Source organism: Mesoplodon mirus, assembly GCF_964341445.2.
Source record: "Mesoplodon mirus genome assembly, chromosome: 6".
NCBI classification, from domain to species: Eukaryota; Metazoa; Chordata; class Mammalia; order Artiodactyla; family Ziphiidae; genus Mesoplodon; species Mesoplodon mirus.
Genome location: NC_138982.1, coordinates 99673965 through 99693622, shown reverse-complemented (window position 1 = coordinate 99693622; position 19658 = coordinate 99673965). Strand labels below are relative to the sequence as shown.

Below are 19658 nucleotides of genomic sequence, written 5' to 3'. Positions count from 1 at the left end.
GGATGGGAAATGCCAAATTGGCTGAGTTTTGGCAAGTCCTTAAAGAAATGACTTTAACTTCTCTTTGATAGTTTGTACACTAATGGCCTTCAGGAGTGTTAAGTTCTTGGGGTTCAAGGTCAGAACTCCAGCTAGCTAGTTTAGCCTTGGCTGAGGTCATGCTAAAATGTGCCCACGGATGACGTGTTCTTTTAAAGTTAATTCATTTGACAGAACTTTCTTGGCAGTGGTATAAAAAGGAAGATAGTATGGAAGGAGGGGGGGAAAGCTGGGGTAGGAGGCAAGGAAGGGCTCCTTCTGGATTTTTGGTGAAATACTAGGAAGAAATAAGAAGGGAAGTTTATGATGAAAGTTAAATGAACAATTGTGCATTCCTAGTACATTGCAGGCATTCAGTAAATGCTACACAAATAAGGCCAAATCAAAATAGATGTAAAGTATTTCCTGTTCTGCTTTCCATAGGGCCAGTTCAAGATGTCTCTCCCAAGACTTGAGAATTGAGGGTCTCAAGTGCCCGTATTTAGTGTCCTCCTTTGCTGAGATTAGTCCTGCAACTCTTAACTTTAATCCCAGAAATCCAAACTGAAACTCAGTGCCTTAAGAACCAGGTTACACAGGAAATTCTCAAAATTCTCCTCTCCCAGGAATACACATTTTCTGAGGCTTAAAAGGAGGTTTCCACAAGCAACAAGATTTATTGACCTTTAACAGAAAATAGTACCCTATTATAGACTCCTGCAAAATTTTTAGTTCTCCTAGCAGAGACCAAGAGTTACAAGGAGTCTTTTAGATCATCCATTCATTTTTCAAAGCAGTAGTTATGTCCAAGAAGTATCTTTTAAGTTTTCTCGAGTGTGTTTATTAGAACTCCCATTCACACTTGGCTATCACAGAATCTACTTAGTTTAAATGCCAGAGGAATCATCCTAAGCCAAATGCCATCCTAAAATCTGTCTTCCCATTTTTACTTCGTTCTCATCAGAAGAAAATTACTGATGTTCTTGCAAAATCAGAGCCAAAACCAGGGACACCTGAAGACCTACAGAAGCTGATGAAGGACTATTACAGCAGCAACCGCTCAGTGATTGAATTAGAAGAACTAACCCTACCAGGTACAGCCAGGCTTCCTTGTTGTTATTCCTTCTAATTAATATATTTCCACATGCTAGTACTCCTTTCCTCAACCTAATAGCTTTAACTGTTGGATGATTTCTTCATTCAGATGCTAACTGGTATTCGTTCAGTCTAAAAGAAAGATGTGTAATTTTTATTCAAAAGGTATTGGGTGTGCATTTTTTGGGACACATTCTTCAATAAATAAGAATTTTAATGAGGATAGAAGTTAACTTTAAAAAAGATAAAGCACACATTCAAAAGTATAGATAATTAATTTTACTCATCCTTTATAGATAAGAACTTTAGCTTTAATAGCATCTTAGTTTTGTTGTTGCCCTCATCATGGATATCTAGTCATGGTTTTGCTTTTAGGGTAGTATTTTGGGTCCCAGTCAAGACTTTTTTCAAGTAAACCATCTAAAGATAGGGACAAAATTCTGCATTTTTAGCAAGGCTGACACCTCACCCTGTGTGATTATTATTATTATTATTATTTTGTACACAGGCCTCTCACTGATGTGGCCTGTCCCGCCGGGGAGCACAGGCTCCGGACGTGCAGGCTCAGCGGCCATGGCTCACGGGCCCAGCCGCTCTGCAGCATGTGGGATCTTCCCGGACCGGGGCATGAACCCGTGTCCCCTGCATCGGCAGGCGGACCCTCAACCACTGCACCACCAGGGAAGCCCTGTGTGATTTTTTTTTTTGCGGTATGCGGACCTCTCACCGTTGTGGCCTCTCCCGTTGTGGAGCACAGGCTCCGGACGCGCAGGCTCAGCGGCCATGGCTCACGGGCCCAGCCGCTCTGCGGCATGTGGGATCTTCCCGGACCGGGGCACGAACCCATGTCCCCTGCATTGGCGGACTCTCAACCACTGCGCCACCAGGGAAACCCCCTGTGTGATTCTTAAGCCTACTATCATTTGATATCTACTGCCTTAGATATTTATAATTAAGTTAAAAGATATTGGAAAATTATTTTAAAAACCAATTTTAATTAATTTCAAAATAATGATATAACTTGTAACTCTTTTGCACAGAGATTGAAGAAAAGGTGTCGTAAAATCAAACCTCAGAGGGTTTGGGCACCACTGCTTCAGATGAGCTCTCGCTATATAGACTACTAGAGATATCTAACACTGCTTTTGGAAAAAGTCAAGGGTAGCTTGATTTCCTTTTTCCATTACAACTTTATGCTTTCTAGAGGCTTGAGAAGCTGAAAAACATCCCATACCCTGAATTGTTATAATTCTTTTATAAACTGATGTGTGTGTGTGTGTGTGTGTGTGTGTGTGTGTGTGTGTGTGTGTGTTTTAAATGCACGTTGGGTTGGAGACATCAGTACCCCTGTCTGTTCCTTTTCCAAAAGGAATACTCTTTAGGGAATTGAAGGAACTCATTTCCACATGAGCGAGTTCTGGAGTTTTCTACTTGCTGAGATCAGAAAGCCCAACAGCAGTTAGAAACCACTCTCCTCAGCGCAGCAGTTCCTCAGGAGGAGAGCTAGGTCCTGGCTCTTCTATCCTCAGGAACCAGGTATTATAACAAAGCCTCTTCAATATTTAACTGAAGTTTGATTTTACTCTGACTCAGTGGTCAATTTTCCCTTCTAGTTCTTTGTTAAGAGTTTACCTTCACCTCAAGAAGGACTTGTAAGATTATGGGACCACTGCTACTCTGTAACCTCATGGTACATTGTAATTTGCTAGAATTGTAGAGAGTCAAAAGTCAGAAGAAAAAGCCTTTAAGGAGTCATTTGAGTTCCATAGTGAGTTTACATTATATTATATCATCATTAGAGTGCAGTAATATAGTTAGGCAAGAATGTGTGGTCATGGTTGGCTGAGGGGAAAATGTTTAAAATATGTTAAAAATACTGCTATAGCCAAAAGGAATAGGTTTTCATTTTCAGTTAAGAAATTAGGCCATTCTGAGCCACAGTGAACAAAGCCATCATAGGAAGGTTTTAGAGAAAACGCCCATCACTACACTGTCAGGACCAAGGACACAGAGGAGGTCTCTGTTATTTGAGAGGAGGGGCACGCCATGGGCTATCTGGAACAGTCTCAGGAAGGGGCATAAATACAAGATGGATATAAGTAATAAAATATTGTTCCTATTTAGTTTGCTGAGTGTCTAACTTGGTTGTGGTTTGAAGTTGTTTGTGTCTGTAGGGCAGCAACATGTCTTTTCAATTAATACTGTACATGTACATTGTTAATGTCATACACATGGGAACTTAATTAGAGTTTTGAGGCAGGAATCACTTAGAGCTAACTCAGCTGTCCTCCTGAGAGCTGCAGTGTGGTTTAGATCAGTGCTAAATGCCTGTAAGCTAGCCGCAACTGAATCACCCAGGAACTTAAAAAGCAAATTCCCAGGCCCAGCCCCAAGGAATTCTGACTCATTGAGCAAGGGGGGAGTCCATTCCAGGAATCTGTATTTTTTGTAAAGTTCTCCAGGTGAGTCTGGTCATATCCAGGCTTGGGAGGTTACAGTTTTCAAGACCATCAAAGGCTCAACAACAGTATGGGGGAAACATCTTTGAAGTTGGTTACTCACATATTGTGAGTTATATATGCTGGGGCACAGCATAAGTTTCATTTAATTTAGTAATAGTTTACTCCCTAACACTCTGCTATGTTTATAGACAGACTTTTTCTGCTATACTGAATTAGGATGCTAAGCATGATGTTGCTTTTTTATACATCTTAGGTACAGAGTTAATAATACTACGTAATTGCTAGACCATGATCATTGTTGGTTGAGCAAGGCTCCTATGTTTTATTGTAGCCCGTTCCATTCTTTCATTGTGTTGTTGTGCTGTGTTATGTTAATGTTGTATTTTGATGCATTCTTCCTGCTTTTCCCCATCCACACTCCAAATTCCTTTCTCCATAGGCATAATGTGTTACTATACCTTTATAAATATGCATATGTTCTTGTAAAATATATCATATTGTTGCGTGTGGATACATTTTACAATTTATTTAAATGATGTGCTGAACCTCTCATTCTGTTTCTTTCCTCACTTAACACTTTTTCAAGATACCTGTATAGCTTTAAGTACATCTACTTCATTGCTTCTAAAGTGCTACACAGTATTCCAATGATTTCATCGACCACATATTGCTCATCCATTTTCTCCTATATGGACCTTTAGGTTGCTTCTAGTTCCCCAGTATTACAAATAATGCTAGTATGAATATACTTGAGTATGTCTCTTTACAGACTACACAAGAATTTCTTTCCATTATTTACTCAGGAATGTAATCCTGGGGTCATAGGGTATAAACACCTTAATTTTACTACCATCCAGGATAGCGATACCACTTTACACCTCCACCTACAGTTCACAAAGAGTTTCCATCATCCTACATTCTCAGCAACACTTGGTATATACATCTTTCTAACAGTTGCCATTCTAAAGTGTGTGCAAAGTGTTATCTCATTTTGTATTAATTTGCATTTCTATGATGACGAGTTTGAGCATCTCCACATAGATTTGTTAGCTGTTTCAGCTTTGCCTTTGTATATTGCCTATTCCATGGATTTGAAAATAAAGATGCTTCATTAGTCGTTGAATGATACAAGCTTCTATTTCACTACTCTAAGAAATGATGGACAGCTTAAAGTTTACTTATTGTTGCTGCTGCTGTTGTTTTAAATGCTAGACAACTTTAAAATATATGAGTCCCCAATTCATTAATGTTGTACAACCTATTTAAGAATACACCTTTCACATGTAATCTATTTTGAGTATGTGTGTGTTTGCAAAATCTTCTACAAAGCATGTTTCTCATATTTCTAGACTCCTGCTTCCTCAAGGTCAATGATTTGACTCACAGTCTTTCATCATATCTAAAAGAAAGTGAGTAAACTCATTTTTTAAAAAATTATTCATCAAGTTTTATTATTTCCATTAAAACATTAGGCCTACCTCTTTAAAATAAAAACTTAAAACATCATTTAAAATCAAGTTTCCATCTTAAATGGATTTTAAATGAAGGTTTTTTAGGTCCATCTTGATATTAATTTTTATTTATTTGAATTTATTCTTGTTTTTCTCTGGTATTGGGGATTTGGGTTTTGGTCTTGTTTTTGTTTTATAACACATTAGAAGTATTGCTCCTGGAATCCAGAGAATTCTCAGTGTTCTATTTGCAGGTACCCCATCAATTTGCTATTTGACTTGGCACAAGTCACTGAGGACTCCTCCAGGACTCTATTTTGTTATCTGAAAGACAAGGAAGTTGGACTGTGTGATCTTGAACCCATCTCTGAGGTTCTGAAATTCTGTTCCCATGTTCAGAATTCAGACCATGGCTATTGCACAGACAATCTAATTTGATCTTTTCGATTGAATGTAGGCAGTAATAACTAGATTATTCATGCTAAGTAGTCATTTATTGTGACCAACAGTGAAATAGTTTAGAGATGGTGATTTAACATTCTTTTTTCAAATTCTAACCAATTCTGATGACACTCAGCTTGAGTTCATAAACCTTTCTTAGCCTCAAATTCAGCAAATGTAAATGTAGGTAATAATGGAATCAATCTCAATGGATTATGAGAACTAAAAAAGTTATGTAAAGTGCATAGCACAGTGTCAGTGTTTAATGTTTGCTATTTTAATATCATTTCCATTTTATATCTTATGCTGAGCGTCCCTTTAAAATGTAGCATTATTTATTTATCTATTTATTTATTTATTTTTGGCTGCGTTGGGTCTTTGTTGCTGCGCTCAGGCTTTCTCTAGCTGCGTGAGCGGGGGCTACTCTTCGTTGTGGTGCGCGGGCTTCTCATTGTGATGGCTTCTCTTTGTTGCAGAGCACGGGCTCTAGGCACCTGGGCTTCCATAGTTGTGGCACATGAGCTCAATAGTTGTGGCTCGCGGGCTCTAGAGAGCAGGCTCAGTAGTTGTGGCGCACGGGCTTAGTTGCTCCGCGGCATGTGGAATCTTCCCAGACCGGGGCTCGAACCTGTGTCCCCTGCATTGGCAGGCGGATTCTTAACCACTGTACCACCAGGGAAGTCCCTAAAATGTAGCACTTTTAAATCAGTTCTTTTCCCATTTAGTCAACACTGCCTTTAAGCAACAAACATAAATTAAAATATAGAAAATGTATTATTACAAACTTTTTAAATTTTCCTTTTCTTTTTTTGTACAAACTTAGTCCTAAAACTGGTCACATTTAGCTACTTGGCATATTATATGTTTGTGGTGTAAGTTAATGATATTTCATTTTAGTTTAATATCTAGAATAACCAGAGAATAGAATCTAAACAGTGCTCATATTTTATTTTACTTAAGCAATAACAAGGAAGTAATTGGGGGATATTCAACTTTGGAGGCCTTATTTTGCTATATTTAGGGTAATATTTTTCTCATTGTCTTTTTTCAGTCTGCCCTAAGTGGGTGAAACTTCGGAAAAACCACAGTGAGAAGAAATCGGTCCTGATGCTGATTATCTGTGGCTCTGCTATCCGAGCCCTGGAGCTCATTAGGTTGGAAGCTTCACCTGTTCCATTTCGTAACTGTTTTCTGAGTAACTGATATGGGCCGAGCTGACAAGTTCCATATGCTGGAGAGCAGCAATGAACAAAATATAGAGTCCCCTCTCTCATGGAACCTACTTTCCAGTAAGGGAGGCAGACAATAAACAAATAAATATGCATTATAATGTCAAGTAGTGATAAGTTATGTAGGAAAAAAATAAAGCATGGCAAATGGATAGAAAAAGATGGGGGCTACTTTTAAAAGGGTAGTCACAGAAAGCCTCTTAGGAGATTGACATATGAGCAGAGACTTGAACAAAGTGAATGAGAATGCCAAGCAGATATCTGGAAGAAAAGTGTTCCAGGCAGAGGGGACAGTAGGTACAAAAGGCCCTGACATGGGGTGCCATTGGAGGATTTTGAGCAGAGAAGTCACATGATCTGAATAATCATTCTAAAGGATCACTTTGGCTTCTGTGTGGAGAACACGCAAGGGTAAAACAGGGAGATCATACAAGCAATAACCAGTTGGAGAAATAAATGAAAGGAAAGATCTAATTTAAAATGGTAACAAGAAAAAATAGAACACCAAGGAAAAAACTAGCCAAAATTTAGATGAAGAAAATATTACATAAGGGATGCAGCAGATCTTAAACAGAAAGGAGTACCATATTGTTGAATAGGAATATTCAATGTAAAGATGTCTGTTTTACCTAGAATAATCTACAAATTTCACAGATTCCCAATGAAACTCCTATAGAATTGTTTTTTAAACTAGATAAACTAGTTCTGTGTTCATAAGAGAAAATACAGAAGAAAAAATAACTGGCAAAATTCTAAAAAAGAATGCTAGTGAGGATACTATGCCTATAGTATCTATCAGATTGTTTTTTTAAAAAAAACATATTACAAAGTCTCAATAATTAAAAGAGTATGGAACTGGCACACGTGTGACAGACAGATCAAAACAGTGGAACAGAACTGAAAGTTCAGAAATAGACCCATATGCATATGAAAGTACAGGATATGGCAAAAGTGAAAAACAGTAGGGGAAGATGGATTATTTAATAATTGGTATTGGAACAACTGGGTAGCCATCTAAAAAAAGTAAGCTGGGTTCCGTATCTCACTCCTTATACCGAGATAAATGCCAAGTGGACCAAAAATTTATATGTAAAAATTATGTTTTAAAGACAATTTGTCGGTGCTTTACTAAGTGCCTTCACATACCTTTTCATTTACTGTAGCTTTTGTAGAATAAACAAAAAGGCTTCCACTGGATCCGTAGTAGCGTTCAGCTTTCAGAGAAGAGCTGTCAGAGTAAAATGGGATTTCCTGGGACTCACCCTCTCCCAGGGCCAGGCTCTGCACCGGGCTTTGACCAGAGACCAAACAAGAAAATCCAAGTCCTAAAGAAAAAGGAACTTGATCAAATAGATTAATGTGCAAAGTAGACTCTCGGTAGTTATTTAGCATCTATTTTTCTAAAGGAGCTAATCTGACCATGAATTTAGAAAAGTCGTTTTTTAAGCTCTGTTAATCGTCCTTCAGATCCTTTCTGCTAGGCACACACGTTAAATTGTATCACACACCCTTTCAGTAAAACAAAAGTGTTTCTTTTAACTATTTCTGCTCCAAACATAATTGATCTTCAAGAATCCAACTGCTTCTGGGCAGACTGGTTCTGAACTGCTGGTTCTGAAATCATAAGAATTCACATTGACATGTCAGTGTTTTAAAGACTACCCACAGAACTCATTTCAGATTCAAACACTAATGGCAAAGAAGGTGGCCTGGAGGTGGCCTCTTAAAAACAAGTTGTCACATTGATTTGAGTTTTTACTGAACATAAATGCCTTTCTGATGGGCAAAGAAGGACTATGTTGTCATACTTCATTTGCCAATTCTCAGTGTTTCTTTATGTCTTCAGTAATATTATGATCCATTTCAAGGTTAGGTGATTTGCAGAAGGTGATTTCTGAGCAGGCATAACAAACCCTATTCATAAAGGCTAATATTGAATAATTCTAACTTTTGTAAGAATATCTGTTCTCTTGAGAACCATGAGTTATGTTAAATATGTCCCCTAAATTGTCTTCTTAGTTAACCTCGCCATGGAGAAAGCTCATGTGTAAGTACAGACTCAAGTGCAACAGAACGTGTGTAGCACGAGTCACTATTTTGTAAATTCATTTATTCCTACTGGTCGGTAATATTTCTCAAGTATATTAATGATATATAAAGGAAAGTAATATTCCGAGCAGTATTCCCATATTCTATTCCCAAACATCAACTAGAAGATTGTTCTTTTATACCCATTTATACCCGAAGCATTTCCACATATAAGATTTTACAGATAAGCTGACTCTGCAAAGTCCATAAGAGTAGGGGGGCTGCTCTGAATGCAGGACATAAGCCCTCCTGCTTCTCCCTGCTAGCTTATCCCTGTCCCCGCAGGGCAGCCACACACAGACCTTCGTACATGCCCTTGGGCTCTGTAGAGCACAGGCTGACATCACTGCTAAGATACTTCTCACAAACAAATTTTTTATGAGAACTATACTGCAGAGTTTGAAGATAAATTCTCTGCCAGGGACCTAAAATACAGAACTTTTGTATTACAGATGTTAAAAAACAAAATTCAACCAAGTAAATTTGAAGATCACATTGGCTTAACTCAACGATTCATGAATCAGGCAACACCCAGCCAGCAACTAGGGCACTCCGAGGGGTTGTGCAAAATGAAAGTTTTTAATAGGAGAAAGGGTGGAGGGACTTCCCTGGCAGTCCAGTGGTTAAGACTCTGCGCTCCCAATGCAGGGGGCACGGGTTCAATCCCTGGTTGGGAACTAAGATCCCACATGCTGCACAGTGCAGCCAGAAAAAAAAGGAAAAAGGGTGGAGCAATGGAGCCATTAACAAAAGAAAAGAAAGACTACTTTTTAGGCCAGGACATCTTTTGTGGGGGAAGGAAATGGCAAGGGTTTTATGTTCCTCTCTGGTATGGAAAGGGCCCACAGGACTAATTACCTTACTGGTGCTTGACCAGAGATTCCAGACTGGTTGATTAAGATTACATTTCTCAGAAAAGTTGAAACTGCAGTTAGATGAAGTATTAAATCTGGGTTTCGGTATCATGGGCTTTAAGCATGAGTGACACCATTTTGGGACTGTGGTTTTCATTTTAACACAAGTGAAGGGCAAATCCACATGTTTCAAAAATCAAGGAAACCTAAGTAAAGTGAACCGTGTGCCTGAGATTTAGAAGCCAACCCAGATGCATGCCTGATTAAAGGCCACCCCACTTTCATTCCAGAGATGGACTAACCTGAAAATCAGAATTTTGTGTGTGCGTATCTATCCACATACATATGTACATATAGACACACATAAATGTGCATATTATTTTGAAAAAATATGGTGTAATACTTAAGATGTAATAAGTGGTCCACATGGCCCTGAATGAGTGATTTTTCTTCTGCGTAAATCTATTGGTTTTCATCAGGTCAATGACCGCATTCAGAGGAGACAGCAAAGTCATGAAATTATTCGCAAAACATATAAAGGTAAGCAAGGGCCTGTGGTTCCTAGTCGGGGGTGGAAGTGATCCTTAAGGGCCACTTCCAGACCTCAGTTGTTTCACTTCAGCCTCTTTTCCGTATCTCCTTAGGAAGCGTGTTCTTTGGTGCCTTCCTTTTGTAACATACTGAACGACCGTTCCAATTTTCTTTGCGTTCCCTGCCTCTGCTCCCACAACAGTCACTACTCCTCTGTGCTCTGAGGTTTCCGTACAGAAGCTGAGGTTTGAGCCCTGGACTCTTTGGAGACTTAACCAGTTTTCCAGGGAGATGCTCTTCTGTCTTGATGTTAACCTTCTTTGCCCTGGAAGTTGACCCTAAACAAGAGTAGCCCCATTTGCTTTTTTACTTTCTTAGCTTTTAGATTAAATGCTCTAAATTGGACTATGATTGAACTTTCCAATGACTCTTCTTTTCTTTGTTCTCTTCCATTTTGGAATAGGTCCAGGAGCAGGTAAAATTGCTGGAGAAGCGTGTGGTACACCTGGGTGTAGGAACTCCAGGGAGGATTAAAGAACTCATTAAACAAGGTATGAAAAGATGTAGTGATACTCCTACTCAGAGCTGAGTGTTTGCCTAACCCCCATGTGAGTTTGGGAAACCACATGTGTGATGTAGTGAAATCAGACCTCTGTGTTAATTCAGGAGTTGGAAACTTAGCCTTTAGTCTCTAAAGCCAGCCAGCAGGTGTAGTACAATAGGGAATGATAAGGACTGTGGCAAACTGCGGTACCTATGCCCATCTAAATACATTCAAATTCCAGTTGCTTTAAGCAGTTTAGTGGGTCCACAATCTATTCCACCGATTTGCAGCCTCTGGAATTTGTATAGCTGAATGTGCTGAATATTTCCCTCTCACTTAATTGAGTCTCGGCTCCCCAAGACTCCCATTCCAATTGAGGGCTGGTATAGAAGATAAGTTGAAACAAAAATGCAGTTTCTATGGATGAAATACAAACATTCTAGAACACTTCTCACAAATGTGTTTCTCTTTTAGTGCTTTACCCAGAAAGTATTCCAGACAGCATCCACCGGTGGGTTTTTATAGTTTGTTGACTTTCTCAAAGCCAGTAGCCTAAAAACCTGCTGACCTGCTGATGATCTTAGTACATGTTCTACCTGCCAGACAGATTAAAGATTTCTTTTAAATACTCATTTCCAAATTACTTGTTTAACAACTTTATTTTATAACTGCCTGGAGCTATTCCTGGATTTTTATGTATCTAAAAGTAATGTATTCATCAATATAGTATCTCAGTATAGAGATGGTCATTTGCAAGGAAGCAAACAAGAGCTAAAAATACTAGTGTTTCTTTCCAGGTGAAAACGTTGGGTAAGTGAACCCACTATATGCAGAGGTCTGTGCAATTACAAGGAAGTAACAAACTTAGTGGCCCCAGGCAAGGAAGGGAAACAAATATTTTTTGAGTTCCTACTTGTACTCAGTGCTGTGCTAGACACCCTCACATATCTCATTTAGTACTCATAGCATCCTTGCAGGCTAGCATTCTTATTTGTTACAAGAGAAAACTGAATCTTGGAGGGTCACGTAGCCCCTCCCAAGATCTCTCATTCTAGGCCTTCCTGGTTCCAGAGCCTTTCCCCCTCCAGGAGCTCCTGATCCAGTTGAAGAGATAAATGTGCATAGGATGAGACTGACGACATGAGGCAGTAAATGCCAAGGTCCAAACAAGCACTTCTAAGTCCTATAGGAGTTGAAATGAGGGAGAGATTGTTATGGTGGCTGAATCTGCAGCGAAGGCTTTACAGAGGAAAGGATCTTTAACTGATCTTTGAAGTATGGGTAGGATTAAAATAGGATCTTCAAAGTATGGAGATGTGAGAAAAGCATTCAGGAATGGGACAACAGATGAATCAAAAGCAGGCAGGCAGGGCTTCCCTGGTGGCGCAGTAGTTGAGAGTCAGCCTGCTGATGCAGGGGATGCGGGTTCGTGCCCCGGTCCGGGAAGGTCCCACATGCCATGGAGCGGCTGGGCCCGTGAGCCATGGCCGCTGAGCCTGCGTGTCTGGAGCCTGTGCTCTGCAACGGGAGAGGCCACAACAGTGAGAGGCCCGCGTACAGCAAAAAAAAAAAAAAAAAAAAGCAAGCAGGCAGATACATGGGGTATATCCAAAGGAGACAATAAGTAGTCAATACGTGTTGAGGTTAAGAGCCCCTATTACAGACTCAAATCTATGGATGCAAATCCCAGGTCCAGCAGCTTACCAGCTCTGTGACTTGGCAAGTTTCTTAACCTTTCTAAAACTTTCTTTATCTGAATGACAGAAATAGTAATAGCACCTACCTCAAAGGATTGTTATGCCAATAAAAAGCTAAACACAGTGAGTGTTACACCTTAAGAACTCAACAAATACAGTTATTACTTTTATTAAAGAGACCACCTTTCTTGGTTGGAGACTTCGTGGGCTGTGGTAGCCTGTGCTTCAGTTGGAAAGACAGTCAGATTTTGGAGGAAGGCCCTTGCACAATGATTGGCTGGATTTTTGTCCTGTGGCCCTAGGAGGTTGTTGAAAGCGAAGGAGCAGATGAGAGGTGCTCATAGTCCATCTATGAGATGTGGAGGTGGGAGAGATTGGCTGGGCAGCTGGAGAGGCCAGGGATGTGCCCACCTTCTCCCACGGCTCTTAGCCAAAGACTCACCTCTCCCCTTCCTGGATTCCACATGTTTTGTATATGTCGCCAGGTCCCCCAGGCAACAGGGCCACTCTTCTCCATATTTAATATTTAAAAGAGAGAGAGAGAGAGAAAACGAAGTTGTCCAGATTGTTGAAATTATATTTCTGCAGAGTTGTGAAAACTCACTGTGAAAGCTTATTTCATCTAAGGAGTGGAAAAATCATTTAAGGAGCTGTTGATTTACTTATAATACTAATGAAAATAACTCTTCTGATTCTGATTGGATGAATGGTTTAATATTCATTGACTACAGATGTTAGGCTACATACAGAGTGTTAAAGAGAACAATTCCAGCACTCCAAAAACTGAAAGTCTAACAAAGCAAGACAAATGGCACATAACTCATTTTATGTAGCTGTTTATGACTTAACATGTTTATATATATGATATATTGAGGAGAGTTTCCAAACATCAAAAGATATTCCATAACACTGGGATCAGTACACTTACAGACAGAATTGTATTGTTTTATTTAATAAGGAAAGGGATTTTCTAATTATAAGAGCCTTTGTAAAACGCAAAAAGGTACAGAAAAGAAAATAAGTCACTTTAGAGGTAATGTCTTGTTACTTAATATTAAATATATTTCCTTTCAGTCTTTTTTCTAAGCATTTATCTATATTTTTTATAAATGGAGATCATACAGCATATCATAACTTTATAACCTGTCTTCTCTACTTAATATATCTCATGAGAACTTGGCTTGTCATGAAATAGTTTTAATTTTTCATTTTTAACGGCTGCATAATATTCTATTGAGTTTTTTTCCAGTTTTGTTGAGATATAATTGACATATAACATTGTATTGGCCAAGGTGTACAACATGATTTGGTATATGTGATGTGTAAAGTGATTACTACAGTACGTTTAGTTAACATCAGTCACTTCATATCGTTACAATTTTTTTTCTTGTCATGAGAACTTTTAGGATCTACTCTCTTAGCAACTTTCACATATACAGTTCAGTATTGTTAACTATACTCACCATGCTGTACTTTACATCCCCAGCACTTATTTATCTTATAACTGGAAGTTTTTACCTTTTGACCACCTTCGTCTATTTCCCCCACCTCTTACCTCTGGCACCCAGCACCAATCTATTCTCTGTACCTATGAGTTCTTTTTTTTTTTTTTTTTTTTTTTTTTTGTGATACGCAGGCCTCTCACTGTTGTGGCCTCTCCCGTTGCGGAGCACAGGCTCTGGATGCACAGGCTCAGCATCCATGGCTCACAGGCCCAGCCGCTCCGTGGCACGTGGGATCCTCCCAGACCGGGGCACGAACCCGCGTCCTCTGCATCGGCAGGCGAACTCTCAACCACTGCGCCACCAGGGAAGCCCTATGAGTTCATTTTTGTTTTTTGGGTTTTTTTTAGATTCCACATATATGTAAGATCATACAGTATTTGTCTTTCTCTATCTGACTTATTTCACTTAGTATAATGCTGTCAAGGTCCCTCCATGTTGTCACAAGTGGCAGGATTTTCTTCTTTTTTATGGCTGAATAATATTGTTGTGTGTGTGTGTGTGTGTGTGTGACATATTCTTTATATATTCATTTGTCAATGGACACTTAGGTTGTTTCCAAATCTTGGCTTTTGGAATTAATGTAGCAGTGAACATGGGAGGTACAGATATCTTTTCAAGACAGTGATTTCATTTCCTTTGTATATATACCCAGAAGTGGAGTTGCTGGGTCATAGGGTAGTTCTATTTTTAATTTTTAGAGAAACCTCTATACTGTTTTCCATAATGACTGAACAAATTTACAATCCCACCAGCAGTACACAGTTCCTTTTTCTCCACAACCTTGCCTGTACTTGTTATCTCCTGTCTTTTTGATAACAGTCATTCTAACAGGTATGAGGCGATAGCTCATTGTGGTTTTGATTTGTGTTTCCCTGATGATTAGTGATGTTGAGCTCCTTTTCATGTACTTATTGGCCATTTGGATGTCTCCTTTGGAAAAACTGTATATTCAGTTCCTGCACCCATTTTTAAATCAAGTCATTTGTTTTTTTGCCCTTGAGTTGTACGAGTTCTTTATATATTTTGGTTATTGACCCCAAGTTATATTGGTGTTTAGCAATTCTATTATGGTAGGATATTTGGGTTGTTTCTAATTTGTTTTGCTATTATAAGTAATACACAGTGATCATCTTTATAAGTAACTATGCGTAAGTTTCTGGTGTTTTATTGGGATATGTCAGAGAAGGAGAATTATTTTATCAAACAGTAAGCATTTTAAAGCTCCTATTATATAATGTCCAGTTGCCTTCCAGAGAGCCTGTACCTATTTGCAGTCCCATCAGCAGTCAATTATTTTTTTTGTTTTGTTTTTTGGGGTTTTTTGGGGTTTTTTGCAGTACACGGGCCTCTCACTGTTGTGGTCTCTTCCGTTGCGGAGCACAGGCTCCGGACGCGCAGGCTCAGCGGCCATGGCTCACGGGCCCAGCCGCTCCGTGGCATGTGGGATCTTCCCGGACCGGGGCACGAACCCGTGTCCCCTGCATTGGCAGGCGGACTGTCAACCACTGTGCCACCAGGGAAGCCCAGCAGTCAGTTATTTTTAAGGGAACACTATCAACCCATTGTCTTTCTTAATTTCCATCATTTTTAATTACAGAGAGAGTTCTAAATAAGAGGCATCGTAGTTATAAGAAGCATGAAAAAGTCTTTAGGGCAGAGGGGAAATTATTGAAATAACCAATATTGAGGGGAAGTGCTGCAGAATAAAGGAAGGCTTCATTATGTTTCCAGGTGTGATAGCTTGGGGCAGTGGGCAGAACGTGTGGAGTGGGAAAAACCAACTGCCCAACTCTGAGACCTCTGAGGAACAGACAACCCCTGAGGTCCCCTCCAGCCCCACACTCCATAATTGTCTCTAGATACACAGGAAGACAGCAGGAATGAGTCCTTAAGTGGTTTACCAGTCTCCTCAAAGGATAGCGGGCTTTGAATAGAGCCCATTCATCTTAACTTCCTTTTTTGCCTGAAGTTAACCTCCCAACCCTGTCCTTGTCCTTCTGCCGACTCACCTCTTCAGAGTCATGCAGACTCTATTGGACTCAACTCCTCTGAAGGGTCACTATCGCAAACTGCAGGATATGTCTTATCAAATCCCTGTCGGGAATGACACTTTACCCTCTGGGGCTTCATGAAATGGAGGCTTGGGATTGATTCTTTGCCAGAACTTGAGCATTTCACGAGCTTATCAAGAGCAGCTTCCCTGCTTCCCTGCTTCCCTGAGAATCAGTGATAAGACTGTAAGGAGAGTAAGTCTCTGAGTGCTGCATTTGTTTTCCATCAGACAGGGACAGCACTTAACATGCAGAGATTAGTTGCTGGAGGAGAGAAGAGCAAATGAGGCAAAAAAGCAACCAGAGGAATAAAAAATCATTTTAATAAGCTTATGTCATAAGTTCTTTAATGTAGCAACTCTCTCCCTGTCTCTTTCAGGTGGCCTTAATTTGAACCCCTTAAAGTTTCTGGTTTTTGACTGGAATTGGAGAGATCAGAAGTTGAGAAGGATGATGGACATTCCCGAGGTACCATGTAACTAGCAATCCAGCAATTGCCTTTAATCTTTTTTTTTTTCCAATCTGAACTTGAGTTCAAACACAGCAGTAAAGTCTTTGACATGGGGAACCAGCACATTCTGGCCTTTGAAATGATTTCTTTTAACTCTGAAGTAACTACAATTATAGAGGCCATCTCGCCCCTTACGCATAACTGTATCCTTTCCATGTGTTTTATAGGAATCAGCTTCTTTTCTTCATTAAATGACCAGTGGCCTCTGCCCCACTGGGGACCACATCTATACTGCATCTTTGAGAAACAGGAAGATCTAGAGGACTTGGCATATTTCCCTGTGCCTTGTTTTAGAGACAACAATCGTCTTTGCCTTTTTATCCTTATAAATGTACTTGGAGGTGGGGGAGCACAAACTTGCCTCATTGCCTGCATCTCCATGTACCCAAAAACCCACTTACTTAAATTAGAGGGCTATTTTGGTTTTGGGGAGTGGGGAAATTTTTTTGATGTCTCAATAGATTAAAACCGATTGAATACTGAATAGGAACAGCATTAGCTCATTATATATTTATGAAAGTAATCCATTATCATCATAATGTGAAAAATTGAGGGACTTCCCTGGTGGCACAGTGGTTGAGAATCTGCCTGCCAGTGCAGGGGACACGGGTTCAAGCCCTGGTCTGGGAAGATCCCACATGCCGCGGAGCAACTAAGCCCGTGCACCACAACTACTGAGCCTGCGCTCTCGAGCCCGTGCACCACAACTACTGAAGCCCACGCGCTCTAGGGCCCGTGTGCTGTAACTACTGAGCCCTCATGCTGCAACTATGGAAGCCCGCGCTCCTAGAACCCGTTCTCCACAACAAGAGAAGCCACCACAATGAGAAGCCCGTGCACCGCAACGAAGAGTACCCCCGCTGGCTGCAACTGGAGAAAGCCCACATGCAGCAACAAAGACCCAATGCAGCCAAAAATAGATTTTAAAAAATAATTAAAGGGCTTCCCTGGTGGCGCAGTGGTTGAGAGTCACCAACCAGAAATAAATCACGGCAGTAACTATCAAAGAAGCTTGCAATCATTCCTCCAAACATGTTGAATGAATTAATTTACTATATAAAACTATATCCTCAGAATGACCAAACCTGATTATAATTGACTGGCGAGTTAAGCTAAAAACCATTTTCTCACTTCCCTACACACACACATATGCACACACACACACACACACACAGTCTCCTGAACTGGTTTTTTTTTTTTTTTTAATTTATTTATTTTTGGCTGCGTTGGGTCTTCGTTGCTGCCTGCGGGCTTTCTCTAGTTGCGGCAAGCGGGGGGCTACTCTTTGTTGCGGTGTGTGGGCTACTCATTGCGGTGGCTTCTCTTGTGGAGCACGGGCTCTAGGTGCACGGGCTAAAGTAGTTGTGGCACAAATGCTCAGTAGTTGTGGCTTGTGGGCTCTAGAGTGCAGGCTCAGTAGTTGTGGCGCATGGGCCCAGTTGCTCCGTGACATGTGGGATCTTCCCGGACCAGGGCTCGAACCCATGTCCCTGGATTAGCAGGCGGATTCTTAACCACTGCACCACCAGGGAAGTCCCCTGACTGGTTTTTTGTTTTTTGGGTTTTTTTTTTGCGGCACGCGGGCCTCTCACTGTTGTGGCCTCTCCCGCTGCGGAGCGCAGGCTCAGCGGCCATGGCTCACGGGCCCAGCCGCTCCGTGGCATGTGGGATCCTCCCAGACCGGGGCACAAACCCGTGTCCCCTGCATCGGCAGGCGTACTCTCAACCACTGCGCCACCAGGGAAGCCCCCCTGACTGGTTTTTTAAAACTAATTTAACCAACTTGATGTCAGGCACATGAGGTCATATTTGATTATTTCAGTTATAATGTTAAACCTGAGTAAACCACCACTAGTTTTCTAATTATAATAATGAGGGAGATATAGTATTCAAAAAACCCATTTTAACCCATACTTATTTTTATTGTGATGATGTCATTATTAACAGTTATCCTGCATTAAAATATTGTGTATAGTCTATAGGCACACTTTGGATATCTTGAAAAAGATTTTTCTATGTGATTTTATGTTGAATGCTGTACAAACAAAAGGACATCTTAATGAAATTGATGTCTTATATAGTACCACTTCCTTTACTTACGTAAATATTTCAACTCTGAATAAAATGCAGGTTTTGCTCTTCCTGATTCTGACCATAACAGCTGCATAAATACCAGGGACTCCAGATGGTTGAATTTATTCACCAAGACCATCTTTTCTTGATCTTAAACTTTTTTTTTCTTTTCTCTCACTTAGATAAGAAAGGAGGTTTTTGAAATTCTGGAAATGGGAGTCCTCAGCCTATGCAAGTCAGAATCTTTGAAGCTGGGCCTTTTCTAAGTCTGGGTCCTAATGAAAATTCCTGTTTTCATGGTGGGATTTGCATGGCTCTGGCCCATTGCAAGCAGTTGGTAAATATCAGCTATTGTTTTATTAAGTTGATTGTATCACCAGATGGATCAATGGGAATCTTAGGTGGGGATTCTTTTACAAAACTGAATCTGTCCTTTGCCAACTCCCTTGTATAATAAAGTATCACTGGCTTGTGTGTGATTTTTGTTAAGCAGACTGAGTTTTTCTTTCACCAACTGGCTTCTGATGTGACTGTACAAGAGAGGGAAAGAGCATCTGGGCAGCCTCAGGCAAGCCCCTTCCCTCTCTGAGCCTGTTTCATCAACTGTGAAATGGGAATACTATCTTGCAGGATTGCTGAGGATTTCATGAGATGGTATGTGTGGAACAGATTTGAAACTGTGATGCCTAGTCCCAGTGTGAAGGGTGGCAGTGGTACTACTGGTGGAAAGAGCTGCAAGGATATGTGGCACTTTGTAAACAAATAAAAGACAACAATATAACTACAACTGTCTTATTCATTTATTTAATTCTTTGTTTTGAGATAATTTCACACTTACAGAATAGTTGCAAAAATAGTATAAAGAATTTCCATATTCCCTTCCCCTAGCATCCCCCAATGTTAAGGTATAGTACAGTTATCAAAACTAAGTACAGTTATCAAAACTGTTAACACAGTTATCAAAATTGTACAGTACAGTTATCAAAACTAAGAAATCAACATGGGTACAGTTACCAAAACTGAGAAATCAACATGGGTACAATACAATTAACTAAACTATAGACTTTATTTGGATTATACCAGTTTTTCCACTGATGTCCTTTTTCTA

At 40.1% G+C, this 19658-nt stretch overlaps 1 protein-coding gene across 2 annotated transcripts in view; it reads left to right on the top strand.

Annotated features, from left to right (window-relative positions):
- The window catches only part of CMSS1 (cms1 ribosomal small subunit homolog), a 392023-nt gene extending 372686 nt beyond the window's left edge, over positions 1–19337 (top strand). For both annotated transcript variants that reach the window (XM_082625504.1, XM_082625503.1), the window contains 7 exons: positions 983–1112; positions 4925–4984; positions 6519–6621; positions 10118–10178; positions 10633–10720; positions 16346–16434; positions 18733–19337. In XM_082625504.1, the coding sequence (XP_082481630.1) occupies positions 983–1112; positions 4925–4984; positions 6519–6621; positions 10118–10178; positions 10633–10720; positions 16346–16434; positions 18733–18816 (615 nt within the window). In that variant the 3' untranslated portion in view covers positions 18817–19337. The remainder of the gene's footprint in view (positions 1–982; positions 1113–4924; positions 4985–6518; positions 6622–10117; positions 10179–10632; positions 10721–16345; positions 16435–18732) is intronic.
- Positions 19338–19658: the final 321 nt, after the last annotated feature.